Source organism: Echinops telfairi, unplaced genomic scaffold (genome assembly GCF_000313985.2).
Source record: "Echinops telfairi isolate 266 unplaced genomic scaffold, ASM31398v2 ScPeMD7_7410;HRSCAF=8448, whole genome shotgun sequence".
In the NCBI taxonomy this organism is placed as follows: domain Eukaryota; kingdom Metazoa; phylum Chordata; class Mammalia; order Afrosoricida; family Tenrecidae; genus Echinops; species Echinops telfairi.
The window spans coordinates 4,932,183-4,951,361 of record NW_022111310.1 but is presented as its reverse complement, the minus strand read 5'-3'; the positions used below and the strand labels follow the sequence as shown (position 1 = coordinate 4,951,361).

Sequence of the window (19,179 nt, the reverse complement as noted above, 5' to 3'; positions counted from 1 at the left end):
GGAGAGCAAATGTTTTGAGAATGATGAGGGCAATGAATGTACAAATGTGCTTTACACAATTGATGTATGTATAGATTGTGATAAGAGTTGTATGAACCCCTAATAAAACGATTTTTAAAAAAAGAAAACAGTGTCTCATATAAAAACGGAGAGTGGTTGGTAACGGTTGCAAAACTCTGTAAATACATGCAAATCCACAGACCAGGTAGATATACTGTACAGTATGTCAAGGTATGTCATGGGTTAAGTCAAAAAATACTGCTGCAGAATCACAGAACCCTTAACTAAATACAAATATCAAAACGTGAGGCTTTATTTCTTGACACTTTCTCCATCTGGATCTATACACATCTAAAGGCAATGTTTCCATCCACCATGGATATTATTAAGTTGCAGTGCTAGCGTGCTTGAGGGACTCAAACCATGTTCCTTTTCATTGTTTTGGTTGGCTGGTTTTTCAGTTTGAGAGATGAAAAGAAGCCTGAATGGGCTGAATCAGAGCTGTTGGTGGATTGACAGCGTGGCTGCAATAATGGGCTCAAGAACAGAAGCAACTGTGAGGGTGAAGCAGGACTACATGATGTTGTGCAGAGTGTCGCTATGGGTCAGAACCGACCTGCTGGTACCAAACAGCAATGGCAATTATGGCTGCCACAACATTTCCCAATGAAATTCTCATAGGACAGCCCTTGGCACTCCAAATGAACCAGCAGGTGCAGTGTCGGGATGGAAAAACTCCTTTTCCTCATCAGTGAAGTTTTCCACCCTCTGAAAACTTCATTAATAAGTCCCCATGGCTGTCCTGTGTTCTAACGTCCCCAAACACGGTGTCGTAACCTTCCAAGATGATTGCTCTGCCTTGAGTTGAACTGGCCCAGCCGATTCCTAAGAAGCCACCTCTTTGATTGGACTTTTTTTTTAAGGCATCGTAATGAGACTAAAATGGATATAGTAATACTCCCTTTCATGTATGAGGAGGCTTTAAAAGTTTGTGGAAACTTTCCATTTACTTTAAATTCACTTTTCCATGAACATTGTGAAGACCTCTTAGATTATCTATCAATAAAGCTGTTACAAACCAATCTGATACCAGTGTGTACAAAATCAAGTGTGGAGGGCGGAGTACAAAGACCGGGATGGCCAATTAGCAAGTTATAGTACAAGCTTGGGCAGTGAAAAGGCAAAGAAAAGGATAGGTCAGAGACAGAGAAAGCCACACACATGACAAGAGATGCTTGGAGAGTGAATGATCTCAGAAACTCAGCTCTGAAAGGGCCCTCGGATTCCATCTGGTCAAATGAAGGAACAGCTTCACAGGGACATCCCCGAGGACCAGTTTCTGCATGGACACTCCCAGAGATGAAGCATTTATCGTAATACAGTTCACTCTCCTATTTGCCAGAGTTTCTTTGTGCTGAATGAATCTGCCCCCTAACTCTGGGCATCTGCCCCTTCTGGCCCCCCACCATCTACCAGTCTTTTCTTTTTAAGGCTTCAATGATTTATTCAAACGAGTCTAGTGTGTAACAACTGTCTGAAAGAATGGTGACCAACACAGACCCCTCGACATACAGGCATTCAGTAGGAGACCCTTCCTCTTGACTGAAGATGCTCTTAAACACAGAATAATGTAAAATAACACTGAACCTGAACCAACAACAAAGAGCTCGGTTGAAAAAATGCCATAAACAATGTCCAAATTGCAACCTTCGGCCATTCAAAACGCACTTATTAAGTGCCTGCTATGTCGCAGGAGTTGCTACAGTTTGAGGCAACCACAGGCCACATAGATGTAAGTACACAGGCTCACTAGCAACTGGTGGTAATGGCTGGGAGAAAAACCAGGCCCAAAGTACATGATCTGGGGATGTGCTAAAGTGATAGCGGAGCAGGTTAATATTCTGAAGGGCGTGAAGTAAAAGACTGTGAGCCAACGGGAAGAACACGAGGACTTAGGTTCAGAAAGCCTGGGTTCTAGTCCCTGCTCTGACATTCTACCCGAGCTGCCGGCTCCCTGTGCGCCTCATCTCTGAAATAAGGACAACACGATTTCTACGACTAAATAGTAACACATACACAAATGCTCCTGGGACTCAATAAATGATTGCTGTATGGACAGATCGCCTAGTGATGTCATTCACGAACCACATTAAACAGCAAGAGACGCTCTTGCCAAAGGTGAGACATTTGAGCACAGCCAGACACAATGAAAACAAGAAAACAAAGGCTTAACAAACATAATGATGTCTATAATAAATTCAGTGACAAATTATTTAATATGCAGAGTAATGTTAGAAATTAGATAGTACCACCTCTACTTTATAGCTCTCCTACTGGAGGCAGAGAAGGCAGGCCACCCAGCTTTTAAACGGTAAACCAAGCCAGACTCCAGAGCTCAAGCGCTTAGCCATGAAGCTACTGTTTCGCCGAACTACAACAGATGCATGTGCATAGAGTGGATGAAAGCGAATGTCACAGGACCTGCTCTCCAGGCCACGTCAATGGAAGAATCTCAAAAACGAAAGAGAGAAAGGTTTTAAAGACCAACTGAAGGCTGGTCTCAGAAACACCACGGCAGAGAAGAAGCCACCACCCAGCAGACGCGGCACAGATGTAATCCTCTCTAAACAGTGTCCTCAGGCCAGTGGTCACAGGCTCCCCGTAGAGCAGCTGCAAATGCTAATCTCTCAACAATGTCTCTGTGTGTGTGATATAAAAAGCATACTTGGTGAGCCAGTGTCGGCCTGCTACTAAAAGAAGCATTCATTTTTAAAAAATGCACTACCCGCAGCAGTGTTTTCAAATACAAAGGCCAGTGTGGTTCTGTGTGATGATGTCCTAACCAAACCCAGTCCCAGGATGGCTCGTCTGGAATGGCCTGCCCCACTGCTACTTGTTCTGGATCTTCAGTGGACCATCCAAATAAATCAGGAGCAGTTGCTGTTAACAAATGGGACAGGCACCTGGAAGGTTGCCCATATACCAACATCCTGACTGCATCAGGACCTCTCCCAAAAAACCTCAAACCAAACTAACGGCCAGAAAGTAGATTCTCACTCACAGCTACCCTGCAGAGCAGGAGAGAGCCATCCCTGTAGGTTTCCAAGACTGTAATTCTTCCTCCCGCTTCCGTGTTCCCATGTCCCCACCACCACCCGGCCAAGTAAAGTAAGAACAGCACTGTGTTTTCTTACAGGGAATTCTATTGATTCAATATCTTTTTGAATTAAAAAGATAAAATAAGGCTTAGAACTGGATCACTTGGCCCTTTCTCTTATCACCTCCCAGTTCAACATGCTTGCCTCTCTTAATGGCCAGTACCCTCTCAGGTCTGCAATTAGGCTTAACACATTCGAGCCTCAGCACAATCTGTGGTTTTAGCCTTCTTCCGGAAAATTCGTTTTGTCTGCCCACCATAGCCAATCTGCTTCCGATCCCAGCGCCTCTTCCCTTGTGCGACCAGGGAATCCTTGCCCTTCTTATACTGGGGCACTGTGGGAGGCTTGCCATGCTTCTTACAGAAAGTCCTTCGGGTTTTAGGTACGTTGACCACCTTTTCAGTGACGTACACAAAGTGTAAACTCAAACGAGTGTCTGCGATCCTCGCCTTGCGCCACTCCTGCCTCCAAGACAGAAATCTTTACAGGAATAGAAACCTCATCTTTCTCCAATCAGGAACCCTAGAGCACATTATTTCTGCAAACTCCTCCAGTTTAAAAGGTCAAAATACCAATTATTTCTTCCCCACTCCAAACCGCATAACTAACATCCCTCCCCAGCACCCCCCTCCAGCTTCATTATCAAGAATTATCTACCTAGGTATGAACTCGGATCCCTGCTCCAACTGCCACTCTCTCATTTCTAACCCCCACACCCATGTTCTCCATACAAACTCCAACTCTTCCTCTACCCCCCTTTCTATTCTGCACCGCGAAATTCTTTTTCTGAGTTGAATAAACTCACCCACCCTCTCAACTACTCCTTAAAATCTATTTATTCCTTTCATCTCCCTGATGCACCCAGACCAAATGACTTGCTAGAACATGCCAGCCCCGCCCCCTTCCTTGTACCTTTCCACGGATGTTCTCACTACTGTCCCCTCCACCCTAACCCTCCACGCTCACCTCCAGTGACCTTGCTCTCTTAGAACCTGCACAAACAACTCACCAGCCTCATCATGGCATTTCTACATAAGCACTCGGCCTTCCTTAAACGATTTTAACATCGGGCTCACAGTCTTAACTGAAACAAAAAATCTGATGGGGCGAATCGTCAAAAACATTTTTAAACAGCACAAAGCCCAAGCACTACATTAAAATGTAGGAACAAAAGCAATGAGGTAATGGACACAGTAATCTTCCTAAACATGTCCCAGGCCAGCAGGAGTCATTAAGAGGAGCAGGCTCCTGAAGAAAATCAGAGAGGAGTTGAGGGCTGGGGTGCGGGGAGGCTGAGCCATGAGACAAGGATGCCCTGGTGGTGAAGAGGCGTGATGAGCACTGTTAACTCTGCAGCTGCTTTAGCTTTCAGCCTCATCGCACTGCAGCAACGTCTTCATCTGAAATACCAACCGCTCCCTGACCTTCAAAATCAATAGTCTGGTTTCACAGCGTCAACCACCTTTTGAAGGCACTTCAAAATAGTCACCCTTCCTCTTGTAAAATATTTTTACATTACTCATCAACTGCACCAAGTGCTTAAAGGTAAATCAGAAAGCATTGCTACTAGGGTGTTATGCTAAGACATTGTACATATGGGCGTATTCCAAACAAAATGTGCTTACACACAGCTCTGTGACCAGCAGATAGCTGCAGACGTTCTCTCAGTAATGCCTGTATCTTACTCTCATTAGGGTGCTTTCAAAAACAAGGTTCAATCCAAACAGTGGGTTCTTCCAAGGGGATTTGCTGGGCCAGCTAAATTCAAGGCAGAGAGGTCAGCTCTGAAGGTTATGGTAATGGTTGCCTGGCACTCCGAAGAGAAAAGGAACATGTTGACAGACTTTCTCAAAGGATATGGGACTACCACAGGAGCTGATTATGAAGATGGAAACTGGAAAACTGCACTGGTGAGGAAGAGGCCTGCAGAGCTGACTTGAGGAGTTTTTTCTTCACATACAATGTGCCTGCTCATGCTTCAAGGGCAGCTGGGCCTGCCCTACACCAGTGTTGTTGAGCAACCGTACCATACGTGCCCTACGATCCTGATCTTTCCTCGTAGACTTCTTTCTGCTCCCCAAACTCAAAAGGAGCACAATGTGAGTCTCTCAAGGACACCAAGTCTGCGGTCTTGGCGTGGTGTGAATTAAGAGAGCAGAAAAGTTCATGAAGCATTGACAGAGATGGAAACACTGCCTTCATAATGCAGAGACCTAGACGGAGGGTAAGGGAAGGAACCATAGTTTCACCTTTTGATAGTTTTGGTTAACAAAGGCTGCTATGATTTTGCAAATAAACTTCTTGACTTATCCTCTTATTTATACGAGAGAAAAGTTGGAAGGGTATTACAATGGAAACAAGACTATTAAGGGAAGTAGTGACATATGTCAGTAGTTTGACCAAAAATTGGAAAATCAAAATTGAGTACCTTTCACATCTGGTCGGTATTGTAGTCCATCATCTTTCTTTCCCAACAAACTAATGTCATCTGTGTCTAAAAGGGAATACAGTTTCAAAATAAGGTAATGTTATGTTTCATTCATACCATAAAGCCCCAAAGACACCCCAAATGCACCATGTCTTTCCAAACCCCCTGACCAGGTCTCCTGATCACATTTTACCACCATTCCTTCATCCAATCGGACCATGTCAGTCTCAGAACACAAGGTATCCCAGGATACAAGTAACACACGGCTCATGGTGTATCAAATACCTATTTTTTTTAAATTATAATCTGAAAACTGATTAAAGCTTTATTTTAAAAACACTGTTAGTTACATAAAACATCTGTGGCTCACCTTAGTTGTAGAATCATCAAGATACACAAGCGATGAAGAGAAGATACTTATTCATGGATTTTTGCAATTAATGATATCATGGCTATTTTCAAACAGGAGATGGCTTAGTGGGTGGCTGAAGTAGCAGCTTACTTTGCTTTGCTTCATTTAAAATTTTGTGAGTTCTGAGGAAAACATGAGGCATTGCTATCTGTTTAAGCTGAGGTGGTCTGAATCTCTGTAGCACTTACTATACAGAAAGAGGGGGCTTTTGGCTGTCTCCCCACTCCACAGTCCACTCCCTCTTGATATAAAAACAAAACTAGAACGTAAGGGTTTAGCTTATGTCTGGTGTTCTAGCCACTCCCTATTTGTTAGGCGTTAAAAATATTTCATATAATTAGCCTTTTACATTCTGACAAAACATGTCTATGCTTAGGACAAATTCCAGATATTCTAATGGTTTTGAATATGAAGAAATGGAGTCTAGATGCCATTGTATATGAACTGCCCCACTAAGTCAAGAATAATAATTGTTTCACTTATTCTCTCTTTTCCCAGACAGGTCCGTTTGTTTCGCTATTGAATATGCAATAGCTCCATTCCCACCACGTACAACTCAATGAAAGCCTCACACATGAAAACTCTGTGATTTTTCTCACTACAAATTCTCACTTGGACAGCCTCCTCCTTTCTGTTCTGTGCATTTGTTTGCAAAGAAAAATACCTCTGGGAGGTCAACGGAAGGTACAATTACGTGGGAAAGAAAATAAAGAGTAAGACCCAATGCAAGATCAACAACTCAGACGGAGGTAAATCTGCATGAATGTAAGAAATGTCTCAAGTTTAGCCAACGACTCTGAATTTGCAATTGCAGGGAGTATCACGGACACTTGCAGTGTTAAGCTCTTTTCTTTCTAAGCTATGCTCCCTTGGCTCCAGATCTAGCCACCCATGAAAGAGGGACGATCCATACATCTTCAGGATGATCAGAGCTAAGTATAATATCTACCTGCAAAGGCTCTGTCAGCACAGGATTTCCTCTACATGCTCCATGCAACCCCTACCTAGAAATGACCCTCTAAGGACCTCTTTGATAGCTTAGACCCAAGTTCTTGCAATTTGTTGTGCTCAGTGTCACAATTATTTGTGAACAATGTAAAGTACCAAGTTGTGCTCAGTGTCACAATTATTTGTGAACAATGTAAAGTACCAAACTTTGGCTTACAATTTTCTCCCACCCATCTACCCCCTAGATCAGATAAAAACAGTCTCTCTCACGCTCTCTCTCTTTTCTCTTTTAAACATAGTCTCTTAAGAAGTCCAAAGGGATATAGGGCGGGGTCAGATCTAGCAAGAGGTAAGATGCACAGTCCTAGCCCATTATGAGGAAATGAAAGACGAGCCCAGCTCGCAAGTGAATCACGGAGGAAAGAAGGTTGTGAAGCAGTGGCTTCAGTGACTGACTATTTCTAGAACAGATAAAAACTAAAGCCCAATTTTAGTGGTATCATGGTTTCTAAGCTAGGGCAAAGCAAGAAGGGAAAACAGAGTTTTAAACTGAAGGTACTAATTTTTCCATATAGTCTATAATTTCTCTCCAAAATCTGTTATAGTACTTAATATTTATGGGAAAAAGCTACAAAAAGATGATATAAAAACAGTAGACTATGGTGCTCTTGTAAAAAAAAAAAAACAGATTGAGCAATACACAGTAACATTGTATAGTCTCACAGTAATTAAAATAAGTTAACTCTTAACCTTTAAGGACTATAAATTTATCTACAATGCTAAGATACAATCAGATTAATAACTAAGTGACCAAGAAACATGATTTGTTTGTTTTTTCTTGAGAAAATGAAAATAAATTATAAGAGAACTGAAGCTATTAGACCACAGACATTCTAAAATATATAATAGCAAGAGAAAATAAAACTTCAATGATTTCTCATTCTTCACCACTGAAATAAATAAAATTCCAGTCATATAAGAATAGGCTAGATCGCTGAATAAGTAGGATGAATTTACCTGTGCAATGGCCCAGATGCCTTATATCAATTTGTTCTTGCTTTATACAGGATGCTTCTCGAACAAAACAAGGGTTGTTATAGGAACTCCCATCCGAAGCACACACAGGATTAAAACTGTATCCACTGCAATCTATATTACACACACACCTGTTGGAAAAGACAAAATGCACCTAATCTTTACACAAAATTAAGTCACAATATTACAGCAGAAAGAGTAACTTCCTCCCTTATATTCCTGCTACCTGTAACAGAAAGTAATACATTTTTTAAGTCATTCAAGAAAGTCTAAATATTTACAGTGACACCTCAACAAAAAAATTGTTTAAAGTGAAGAGTTTGAGATGAATTCAGGTAAGTACTACTAATCTAGTGGTTTCCCTAGAATTTCCCTATCTAGACAAGATAATCAGAAAATGTCAGATGTCACCATTAATTAAGAAGCAACATGCAACAGAAGAAAGGAAACATAATTATAAAATCGGGGTCATTACATCTCAATCCTAGCCAGATGACTACCAGTGAAGCGTCCTGATTCTCCTTCCTACTCACCTGCAAAAAAGAAGTAAAAGAACATAGTAACCTACCTCCCTCACCAAACTACTGGGTCCATGAAAACCCATCACAGACACACAGTATGTACACCGAGAGCCTTAGAAAAGTGGTTTCAAGCTAGCAGTCAACCTAGGAAATAAGTGTCCACAAGGAGTACTGAGCCTTGAACTAGAGAGAAAGCCCAGGAAGCCCACGGCATGGTCCCTCCTCTCAGGAGGAGCTATACAAGCTAACTGAGAAAACAAAACAGAGAGGAGCTCTTGCTTCCAGCAATGTGGTGGACTCGACACCTGAACTAAACTTCCCACTGAAAACAGCATTCTCTTAAATAGACTCGTAAGTTGGCAAGAAAGAAAGGAATATGCAGGCCAACCGTTGAATGGAGATGGAGCAGAAGAAAGGTCAGCTGTGCTCACTAGAACTGACTTTTCCTTGGAAAACATCTAATAGACTGGGTAAAGTCCATTGGGAACCTTTTGGGGGTGGGGGGTTTTGCACACTTCTGGGGACAGGAGACAATGAACACTGTCAGAGCTACAGGGGGAACCCTTCACAGAGCTGGTACTTCAGCAAAGCCAGAACTCCCAGAACGAGGGTAAGCTGGAAGAGAGTTGCCATGCTCTGAGGAGTCTAGGGGTGGGGGTAGGGGTGGATAGCCTGCCTCAAGTCATGCTTTTCATTTCCTCTGAGAACTCATAACCACAAGCCAGCCATCACATGGATAACGGCGACTTAAATACTACCTGGTTGGTCTACCATAAAATCACGAGCTCACAATTTAATAAAGCAGTCAAGGGCTGAAAATGTCCCTAGTCAACTGACAGAAGGTGGAAGAACCTCCTCTGGAGAACACAGCTTTTTATCAGACATCAAAGATTGTCCACAGAGAAATTCTGAGTCCAAGCAGCAGCTCACACGCATAGACACCCTCCCTTCCTTCCAGCAAACAAGAAAATGAAACACCAGGAGCAAAGAGCCAAGGTGATTAAAAAAACTGTGCCCAGTCAGTTCTATAGATAAATGATTTTATTCCTAAGAACTTAAAAAAATCAATGAACAGATTTAATAGCAGATGAGACCAACTAAAGAGAATTTGGTGAGCCGAAAGGCAGGTCATAGGAAAGACTGTAGCACATAAGTTATCAAGGAAAAGGCTCTTCAATTTTTTCTGCTTTCCCAAGATTTTTCTTTGGGGCCAGCAAAAAGGGGGCGGAGAATCCTACAATCACGACCTCCTTTTAAAGCCTTCCAATATTATGCCAAGTTTGCATACCCCCTCCAAGATAATGTCCCTGGAAATGGGATTTCTAAGATGCTAATATTTTGCTTTTTCTATTAAGGAACAGTGTTTCCACTTCTCTCTACAAAACTCTGAAAAAACCATACTATTGGTTTCATATGTTTACATGTGAGCGCTAATGCATAGAGTCTGATGTATGTTTTAGAAAAGCCATACTCATTTGTATAAAAAATATTTCTACTCTCTAACACTCACGGGGTCACCGTGAACAGAAGAGACTGGATGGATTTGGTTTCTTGTTTTGTTTTCCGATTAAAAGAAGCATCACCACAAAAACAGCATTTTCGATGCTGGGGTGATGGGCATGTCGCTGCGAGATACTGTGACGAGCAAAACAGCATAGAGGTGAGGAAAAAGGCAAAATTAAGGTAAAAAATGCTGGTAAAACTGACATATTTTCTAGTAAATTCTTCTTGGATGAGGGACATGAGAGATGGGTGACAAAAAGTATGACCAAGAAAGAGTTCTTTGAAAATAATAATAATTTATAATTTATCAAGGGGTCATGGGGGGGTGGGGAGACTGATACCAAGGGCTCCAGTAGAAAGAAAATATTTGAAAACGATGATGACAACCTATATACAAATGTGCCTGACACAATTGATGTACGGATTGCTATAAGAGCTGTAAGAGCCCCTGATAAAAAAGTATTTATTTTAAAATAGAAAGAATTATTTCCTTTCAATATTCCCCTATGGAAGGGGAAGGTTTTTTAAGTAAATAAAGGCACTGGGGGGAAGAAGCAAATCCAAAGGCTTGACTAAACAAAATAGCTTTCCTATCTGTGGAAAGGTGAGGACAATATAGAATAAGGGGAAAGGGGAATAAAAAACAAAGGGTGGGGGGAGTACAGTTCAGCCTAGAATACAGGCACTGTCTGATGTTATTTTATTACATACACACAAGAGGCTTCAAAAAGTTCACAGTAAACTTCCATTATCTAGTCATTCCACTTGCCCACAAAGTTTTCGAAGCTCCCTCCAATATAAAAATCAGTGGTGGACTATAAAAATCAGTGGTGGAATGGCAAATGACAGCCCTGGGCCAATCCAGAGGGAAGCCTGCTTCTGCATGCCCATGAGCTACAAATAGTTTATGCATTTTTAAGAGGATTAAAAAGAATAGAAGAATATGCAACAGAGACGGCATGTGACCTGCAGAGCCTAAAATATTTACCATCGGACTCTTACACAGGGAAAAAAAAAAAAAATGCTGACCTGCTATTTAAAGGAGGAAAGTGGAGAAAACTGGGCTGGTAAGGACCTAGAAAAACCAGGGCTAATAGAAGGGAGCATACGGATTGTTTCAGGAACAAGACAAAAACTTACTGCCATGGAGCCAATTCTGACCCACAAAGACCCCACAAGACAGAGTAGACCTGTGGGTTGCTGAAGCTGTAAATCTGCACAGGAGCAAAAAGCCTCATCTTTGTCCTATGGAGCAGACAGTGTTTTCGAACTGCTGACCTTGTGTTTAGCAGCCCAATGGGCATCCCACCACACCATCAAGCTCCATAGGAATAAGAAAGCCAAAAACCTAACTCACTGCCACTGAGTTGATTCCAACTCATAGCGAGTCTGTAGCGGAGAGTAGAACTACCCACCCCCCATGGTTTCCAAGACTGTCTTTACTGGAGTAGAAAGCCTCATCTTTCTCCCACAGAACACTGGTGGTTTCACACTGCCGATTTTGTGGTGAGCCGCTCAATGTGTAACCACTATGCCACCACCATCAGGGCTCCCTAGGAATAAGACAAGGATGAGCAAATGAATCAAAGAGGAGCAAGTGATTTAAGTAGATTTAACGAGATGCCACACTAATCTGGGTAGGAGGAACAAGTGACTTCACAGCAGGTCTGACAGCTTAACAAGCACGAGTTATCAAGTGTGTGAAAAAGACCAGGCTCTTCAGCGGGAGGTGTGATGACAGAAACATTTAAGACAAAGAACTATGAGAGCCAACCCCTAACTACTGATTGCAGTGGCACACGAGGAAAGAAGTGAAATTAGAATCTCGAGTAAAGTTCAGCTCGGTGGGCCAACGAACAGAGCAGGGAAGGACCAGGTTCGATGACCACTGATACAACTGATTCGTGACTACAGATGTCCAGCTGGCGGTAGTAGCCACTGCCATCGGGATGCCCAAAGCACAGGAGGATGCACCAGAGATCACAGGCTTTGGGAACGATGGCAAATTCTAAAGCGCTAACAAATGTGTTCTCTGCACCTATGACCACAGGCTATCACCCCATTCGTCTCCGGAATCCTTATAACTACAAAGCATCGGACCAAACCGAACTCACTGCCCGTGAGTCAATCCCAACTTAAGGCGGCCCTACAGGACTGGGCAGAAATGCCCCTGTGGGTTTCTGAGACTGGAACTCTCTACGTGAATAGAAAGCCTCACCTTTCTCCCTCGGAGAGGCAGGTGGTTTCAAACTGCTGACCTTGTGGTTAGCAGTCCAATCCATAACCATTTTGCCACCAAGGCTCCTGAAGATAAAGGAAATTAAGTTAAAAAGTCCAGAGTTACACTAGTGGTGGCTGAGACAGTATTCTTTACTATTCTACAAATGAACATCGTATCATTGTTTCTGGTTCCCAGTGAGTCCATTCTGACTCACTGTGACCCCCCGTGTGTAGAGTCAAACTGCCCCACAGGGTCTTCCAGGCTACGACAGTTCAGAAGTAGACGGCCAGGCCTCTCATCCATCGTGCCTCCGGATGGGATCGAATCGCCAAATTTTTGGCTCGTAATCAAACACCACTTAGCAGTTTGCCCCACCCACTTACCATATAAAAAGTCTGCTCACTGAACTGCCAAGGCTTTTCTTGCTAACACATACCAGGGATGTCCCGGCCTCAGGGGTGTCCCTCTCCTGGAAGAGTCTCTCTCAGACATCTGTAAGGTTCAATCCCTCATCTTTCCTCAGGTATATTTTTTCAGGCAGGTATCGCGACTACTCTATGTATAAGGGAAATCCCTCTCCCTCCTTCCTCCTTGCTCAGCATCCCATCTAAACAGGAAGGAGTAGACAGTATCAGACTGGTCTTTTCATCATGAAAACGGAGCACTGAGTGTAAAGCAGTGCCTGTTTGAAGGCATTGGGCAGCCAGCAAAACAGGGCCAGGATTCACGAGAGCCTCACAGGAAGCTCCACATTCAAGCTGGCTGGCTCCCAGAGGGCATTTTCTGAATCACAGGGCAGAAAACCTGTGCTCAGGCCGGAAGTCAAAGTGCCACTGGTTAGAAGCGTTTGGTAGCGAGGGCTGGCAGGACAATTACAAACCGAGGGAGAGGTATTAGAGAGATACAGAAATACCCCCTTTGGGTTTGTAGCTAACTCTAAACCTGTGCATGCAACAAGAGAAACCCACCAACACCCTGCTGTCATCCAGCAGATTCTGACACACAGCAACCACACAGGGCTGAGTGGAGTCGCTTCTTTGGGTTGCAACTCTTCAGGGGAGCAGGCAGTCTCATTTTGACCCATGGAGAAGCTGGTGAGTTTGAACTGTCGGCCTGGTGGTTATCTCACAGTGCTTCCAGAGCTCCTTTGCACAAGACAAGACTGCAGAAAATCTAACAGAGAGAAGCTACAGGGAGCTTAAAAGCTACATAAAAATGTCAGGGGTCACTTAGTGCAGGGAGATGTTCGAATCAGGGCCCTGTCATGTGAAACCCCAGAACAAACAAACAAAACAAAAAAACTCACTGCCATCAATCACTGCTGACTCCTAGCCATGCTGTGAGACAGGGTAGACTTGTCGCTGTGAGGTTCCAAGGTTGTAACTCTTCACAGGAGTAGAAAACCCCATTTTTCTCCCGAGGAGCAGCTAGTGGTTTCGAAGAACTGTTCTTGCAGCCCAACACACAAGCACTACACCACCATGGATCCGAAATCCCAGAAAAGCCAGTCCAAATATAGGATTCGGGTGATAAAAGTAAATATTAAACCCTGAATAGAAGGTCAAAACTAAAACAGACCTACCCGCGTAAAGGTAGAAAAGCATCAAGTCTCAACAGGGTCAAGGCAATCCACAGGCAATTTACTGTCAGACCAAAACTGGTCACTTTGGAGGAATACAGAATAACCCAGAGGCTCTACAATGTATCACCCATAATACCCAACACCCAGTAAAAATTCACTAGACACACAAAACAGGAAAAAATGTGACTGACAAGTGAAAAGTCACAATCAGCAGATGCCAATCCAGAAATGAGCTAGCTAGGAGTGAAGAGATAAAGACAGCAAAAGAACTGTGATTACTATGTATTTTAAAAGAAATAATAAAAGAAAATAAGAACAAAGTAGATAAGAAGCTAAGCACTTTCAATAAAGGACAACATTTTTCTTCATAGCTCTTCTCACATCATTATGCATTATACAATTTACTTGTGTTATGTTTAGGGTTTACTGTATTCCTTAGAATCTAAATTCCAAGAAGACAAAGACTTTAATCTGTTTTGTTCACTGCTCTCTCTATAGCACGTAGTACAATCATTGGCATATAAATTGCCTCGTACATATTTACTTACTAATGAAAAAAATCAAAATCCAAACAAGAAAAATATAAAGAACTGATGACCAAAGACATATATTCTCTTCCTATGTTCAAACTCACTCCTAGTTAAAGACATTCAAGACAAGATACTATTTTTTACCCATGAAATACTGAAAAAAATTTAAAGTCCATTAATACCCAGTGTGGGTGGGAGTGTATCGGACACAACCCACTCTGAGGACGAACAGCAGTATCAACAGTGTTTTAAAATGCCTATCTTTCGGCCAGCGATTGCACTGCAAGCAATTTGTCCTACAGATGTACGGCTATCGGTTAACAATATTTATATAAAGAACATTCACTGCTCACTGAAATAACAAAGCCACAACTAATAACAATCTGGCAATAAGGAATTAAGTGAACTATGACCTACCCATATAATGAAGTGCTAGCTGCTATTAAAAAGAATAAAGCGGGGGGGGTGGGGGGGTGGGGGGGTGGGAGCAAGGAGAATAAGGCAGAGCTGTAAATGCAGGTATTGCCATGTGAGATACAAAGAAAGATACAAAATAACCTGTATAATATAATTCAGCTGTGCAGATGTCTTAAAGCACACAAACATATATTTTCAGGGCTAAGCAAAGAATCCCATGGCTTCTATGATTTAGACCTCCAATTTCAGCAAGTCACAAGTCTGAGTTATTAACATAGTGACAGCCCTTCTTAGCCTTAGGGAGAAATTCAAATAAGATAAAGAAGGTACTGTAATAAGTCCTCTGAAGTCTATCAAACACAATGTGTATATCTGAAAGCTTCTGTAAGCAACAGGAATAGGGCTGTTGTTGGGGGCATCCAGTTGATTCCAACTATAGAGACCTCATGTGCCAGTGTACAACTGCCCCGGGGGGTTTTCTTGGCTGCAATCTTCGTGGAAGGAAATCACCAGGTCTGGGAATCCACTGGGTGAGTTTGAAACATCAGCCTTGCAGTTAGCAACCCAGTACTTTACCATTTATGCCACCAGCATAGCATCATAAAAATAATCTTCTGGCATAAGCACTGGGCTAATAACCATAAGGTCAGCAGTTCAAAACCATCAGCCTCTCCTCTGGAGAAAGATGAGGCTTTCTGCTCTTTCCTTGAACAATTCCTGAGAATTCAGGTTGGACATATAAAAGGTACAGAAGGGAAAGGAGTCTTTGAGATTTGGCCTCACTGTCCAGAGATACAGTGCATGGCTATCTTGCAGTAATAACTTCTGCTTTGAGCAGATTAGAAATACAGTTTAGGGAAAAGTAGGTGCATGGTATTAAGAACAGAGGATATAAGAAAGTATAATTTGCTGTAAAGGAGGTGCTGTTCTCAAGTTTAAGAGTAGGGAAAAAAATCTAGTCCTTCCACTTCACAATGGTCACAGCGAAGTGCTGTAAACCCAATTAGGTGGGAACTAAGTACTAATGAAGAAAGCCCTCATGCTCAGCCACAATAACATTGGAGGAATAGTGTGCTTCACGAAGAAAAGGGGTGCTCTTAGAAGGAAACTAATTTAAATGAAAGGTAAATTAAAACAGCTTCTGGGCTGATGAGAGAGAGCACAAATTACTTCTCGTCAATGTGTGACCTACTCCTTGTTGCACTTCCTTGCCGCTCACAGTTGCCCGTTCCAAGGAAATGCAAGGGGGTGGCATGTAAAGGGAGGCTTGTTGACAAAGTGTAATGGTGACAGCACCCAGAGGAGCAGTTAAGAACATGACCAGGGAGAAGAAAATCACTGATAAAACAGATATGAATCCAGAAGACAAAGCAGAATGGAGCCGTAGTAGGAGGGTAAAACAAAAACCATAATCAGTGGTCTCTGAACATGTCATTGAATCGTGTGTGTGTGTGTGTGTGTGTGTGTGTGTGCACACGCGCACATGCGCGCGCACACTACCACAAACAAAACCCCTGCCAGAGGCCTGCACTCTCGTTCTGCTACTCAACTGCAAGTCATTCAACCTCTCTGAGCCTCGTCTCCACCTGTGCGATCAAGATCAAACTTCTTGCCCTACCTACAAGACAAAGCTGCCGTGAACAGCTAATACAATAACTTGTGCAAACATGCTCTGGACACTTACAAAACCACGCTCTGGCTAACATCATGTAAGTGATAGAGGATGCTCTCTATATTCTGTTTAAGAAAGCAAGGAGGTGTGAATAAATGTGGCTCCATTTTCATTTCAATGGCTAAATAAGAAATTAGCACTTCTCTTAATGCAGAAAATGAACACCCATGATTAATATTTATCCCTTCCTCCAAAAAATGCCTTTTTAAAAAACTCAACTATTAGCAGAGAAAAACAGAAAGAGCTTTAATGCAAGAGGAAGGTTTAATCTGCCCTTTGGAAACCAGATAGGTTATACAGCATTTTCTTCTGACAGGAAAGCTATTTCATAATGGGAAAAGATAAAATATTTCTAAATGAGGCATACTTAAACATATAAGATAGTATCTTTTTCAGAATTAGAATTTGGGTAAGATTTTTCAAACAGTAGGTCATAATCATCAGTAGATTATGAAACCAATTTAATGAGTCATGACTAGCCTTTGTCTGGAAAAATCTTACAGTACATTAGATTTAATAAAAGTAAGTCCTACTTTGTGGAATTTTGTTTTACTTAGTATGCATTAGTACCATGGGTCACAATCTAAGTACATTTCTTATGTAGGCTTGTGGCTCAAAACTTCAATGTCACCGCTAAGAAAACTAATAGGCATTCAGCATTCTAAATGGAGCTAAGGCTACACAGGAAGAACTCAGGAGCAGCTAGGACTCAGAGTAACCTGGGGATCAAAAGGAAGCAAAGAAATCACAACTGAGGTCAGTTTTTCATTTTTCCTACAAGTCACAAGACATCAGTCCTCAAAAGAGAAGGACAACACCATTCCTTCTAGGAATGAAGAGAAAGGGGTGGGAATAAAAAGACTGTAACAGAGCAAAGGAAATGCCAAGCCCTCATCCTTTGATCCTTAGTTTCCTCACCTGCAAAGTGAGGGATCAGACTGGGAGGTGCATGTATCGATCCTCCTCACCCTAGCATACTCTAGTCTGATAATCTGAGGCCACAGTGAGTGGCCTCACTCACATATTTGATATGTAACTAAGAGCCATTGTCTCTAATAACTAAAGAAAGAATATTAATTAACACCCCCTTCACAAATGTCTTTAAAGAAAAACAAAGCTATTGACTTGTCATTTTTCTGCATTTCTCAGTTTTCCGCACCCTACAGGTCTGGAGGGCTGAGTCAAAATAGCGTGTAGACGTTACTATCTGCCGGGCGGTGACCATAGAACTCTCTGGAAAGGCGCTTGTGGGGAATTAAATAACTTGCCAAAAATATTCACAATGACTAATGAGATGCACGTAAATGGTTCATACCAACTGCAACTGGTAATGTGTTTTAAAAATTAAAGATGAGCTATTCTAACATTTCCTATGGTGTTTTTCTATAGTAGGAACAATCATTGAAGCCTAATTGTTCTCTAACTAAAGACACCAATTGCTTCCTTAATGTTGTTATAATCATTTCAATTTCCTTGCCTCGACTCGGCTGCTTGCCCCAGTCCACATGCACCTTAGCCTGCTGCTGACAGCTGGCTCTCTCCTTCCTGGTGGCAAGCCTTTGCTTGGTCTGGACCCACTTTCCTATGCTTGCAGCCTGCACTTGCAAGAACAGGGCTTGGAAGCTCTCAAATAAATAGACGCTTACAAAATCAGTTCATCACATAGCACAAAGCTGCTCTGGTTGATGATAAATGATATTGTGAGGAGATGTTCATGTAAAGGTGTGTATTTCATGTGGATGTCATATTTGGGGGCTATCTCTGAGACTGGAGAGAGTCTATTCCACTTCTAACCAAGACTTCCCTCTCATGAAATTCAGGCTGGGCAAATGTTAACAGAGAGAAATATAATCCAACGGGACTGAGTGGAGATCCTCTCAGAGGGGTGAAAAAACACAGAGAGGCCAAGGTATTCATCCAGAGAGCTACTTGACACTGGGCACGATGATTAGAGAACAGTCATGAGGAAGTACATGAAAAAGAACTAAGGCACCACACACACTACAGTGTTTCATTTCACCACATCATTTGTACAGAGAGGAGAGTCGGCATAGTATCTCTGACCCGTTCTTTCTAAAAGTTCACACTGCTCATCTTTCCCTATTCTCCACAGATCACTATCTGCTTTAGAAAACACATTCGCCCAAGGACACCCCTCTGGCTGACAGGAGTATCCAGGTGGCCATTCAAGTGATCAAAATGCAGAACCCGAGTCTGGCCCCATTAGGTTTTGCTGACTTCTCTGTGCAGGGTGCTCACTTGTCTTCTGCTAATATCCACCTGCTTTGGAATATACGCCAAGTAAATCACCCGATATTTAATTTTACCAAATAACATACAAGCAGCTGATTGAGTATCATCATACCGAAAATGAGGATGATCCCAATCTCCCAATCTCTAAAGCTCACTCTGGGCATATCACTACTCTCCACTGAAAGGCTCCAATATGCACATAATGGCTGAATAAAACATGGAATTGGAAAATATACACCAAAAATATGTATGAGTAAGGAAGAAGGCACCAATCTCTGTGAGATGAGTGTTTTTAAAATATGCATTAAGAAGAAATGAGGTCCTGAAGTCAACATAAAAGCTTTTAGAGTCAAATATGCAAAAAGCAAGCACCACAGAAAAATGAAAGGAGAGATTGGGAATAAACAGCCTGCTGATGAAAGGACGAATCAAGCATGACAGCGCTGAGGAACGTCAATGTTGCTACTTTTCTACCAGACGACAGCATTCCTTATAGTGA

At 42.3% G+C, this 19,179-nt stretch overlaps 1 protein-coding gene and 1 pseudogene across 1 annotated transcript in view; both read right to left on the bottom strand.

Moving 5' to 3' along the window:
- Positions 1–19,179, bottom strand: part of TMEFF1 (transmembrane protein with EGF like and two follistatin like domains 1) — a 73,693-nt gene that overhangs the window by 15,585 nt on the left and 38,929 nt on the right. The window contains exons 6-7 of the mRNA XM_045296530.1: positions 7,964–8,112; positions 5,587–5,652 (exon numbers count right to left, since the gene is read on the bottom strand). Coding sequence (XP_045152465.1) covers positions 5,587–5,652; positions 7,964–8,112 — 215 coding nt within the window. The remainder of the gene's footprint in view (positions 1–5,586; positions 5,653–7,963; positions 8,113–19,179) is intronic.
- LOC105979374 lies at positions 3,247–4,176 on the bottom strand (annotated as a pseudogene).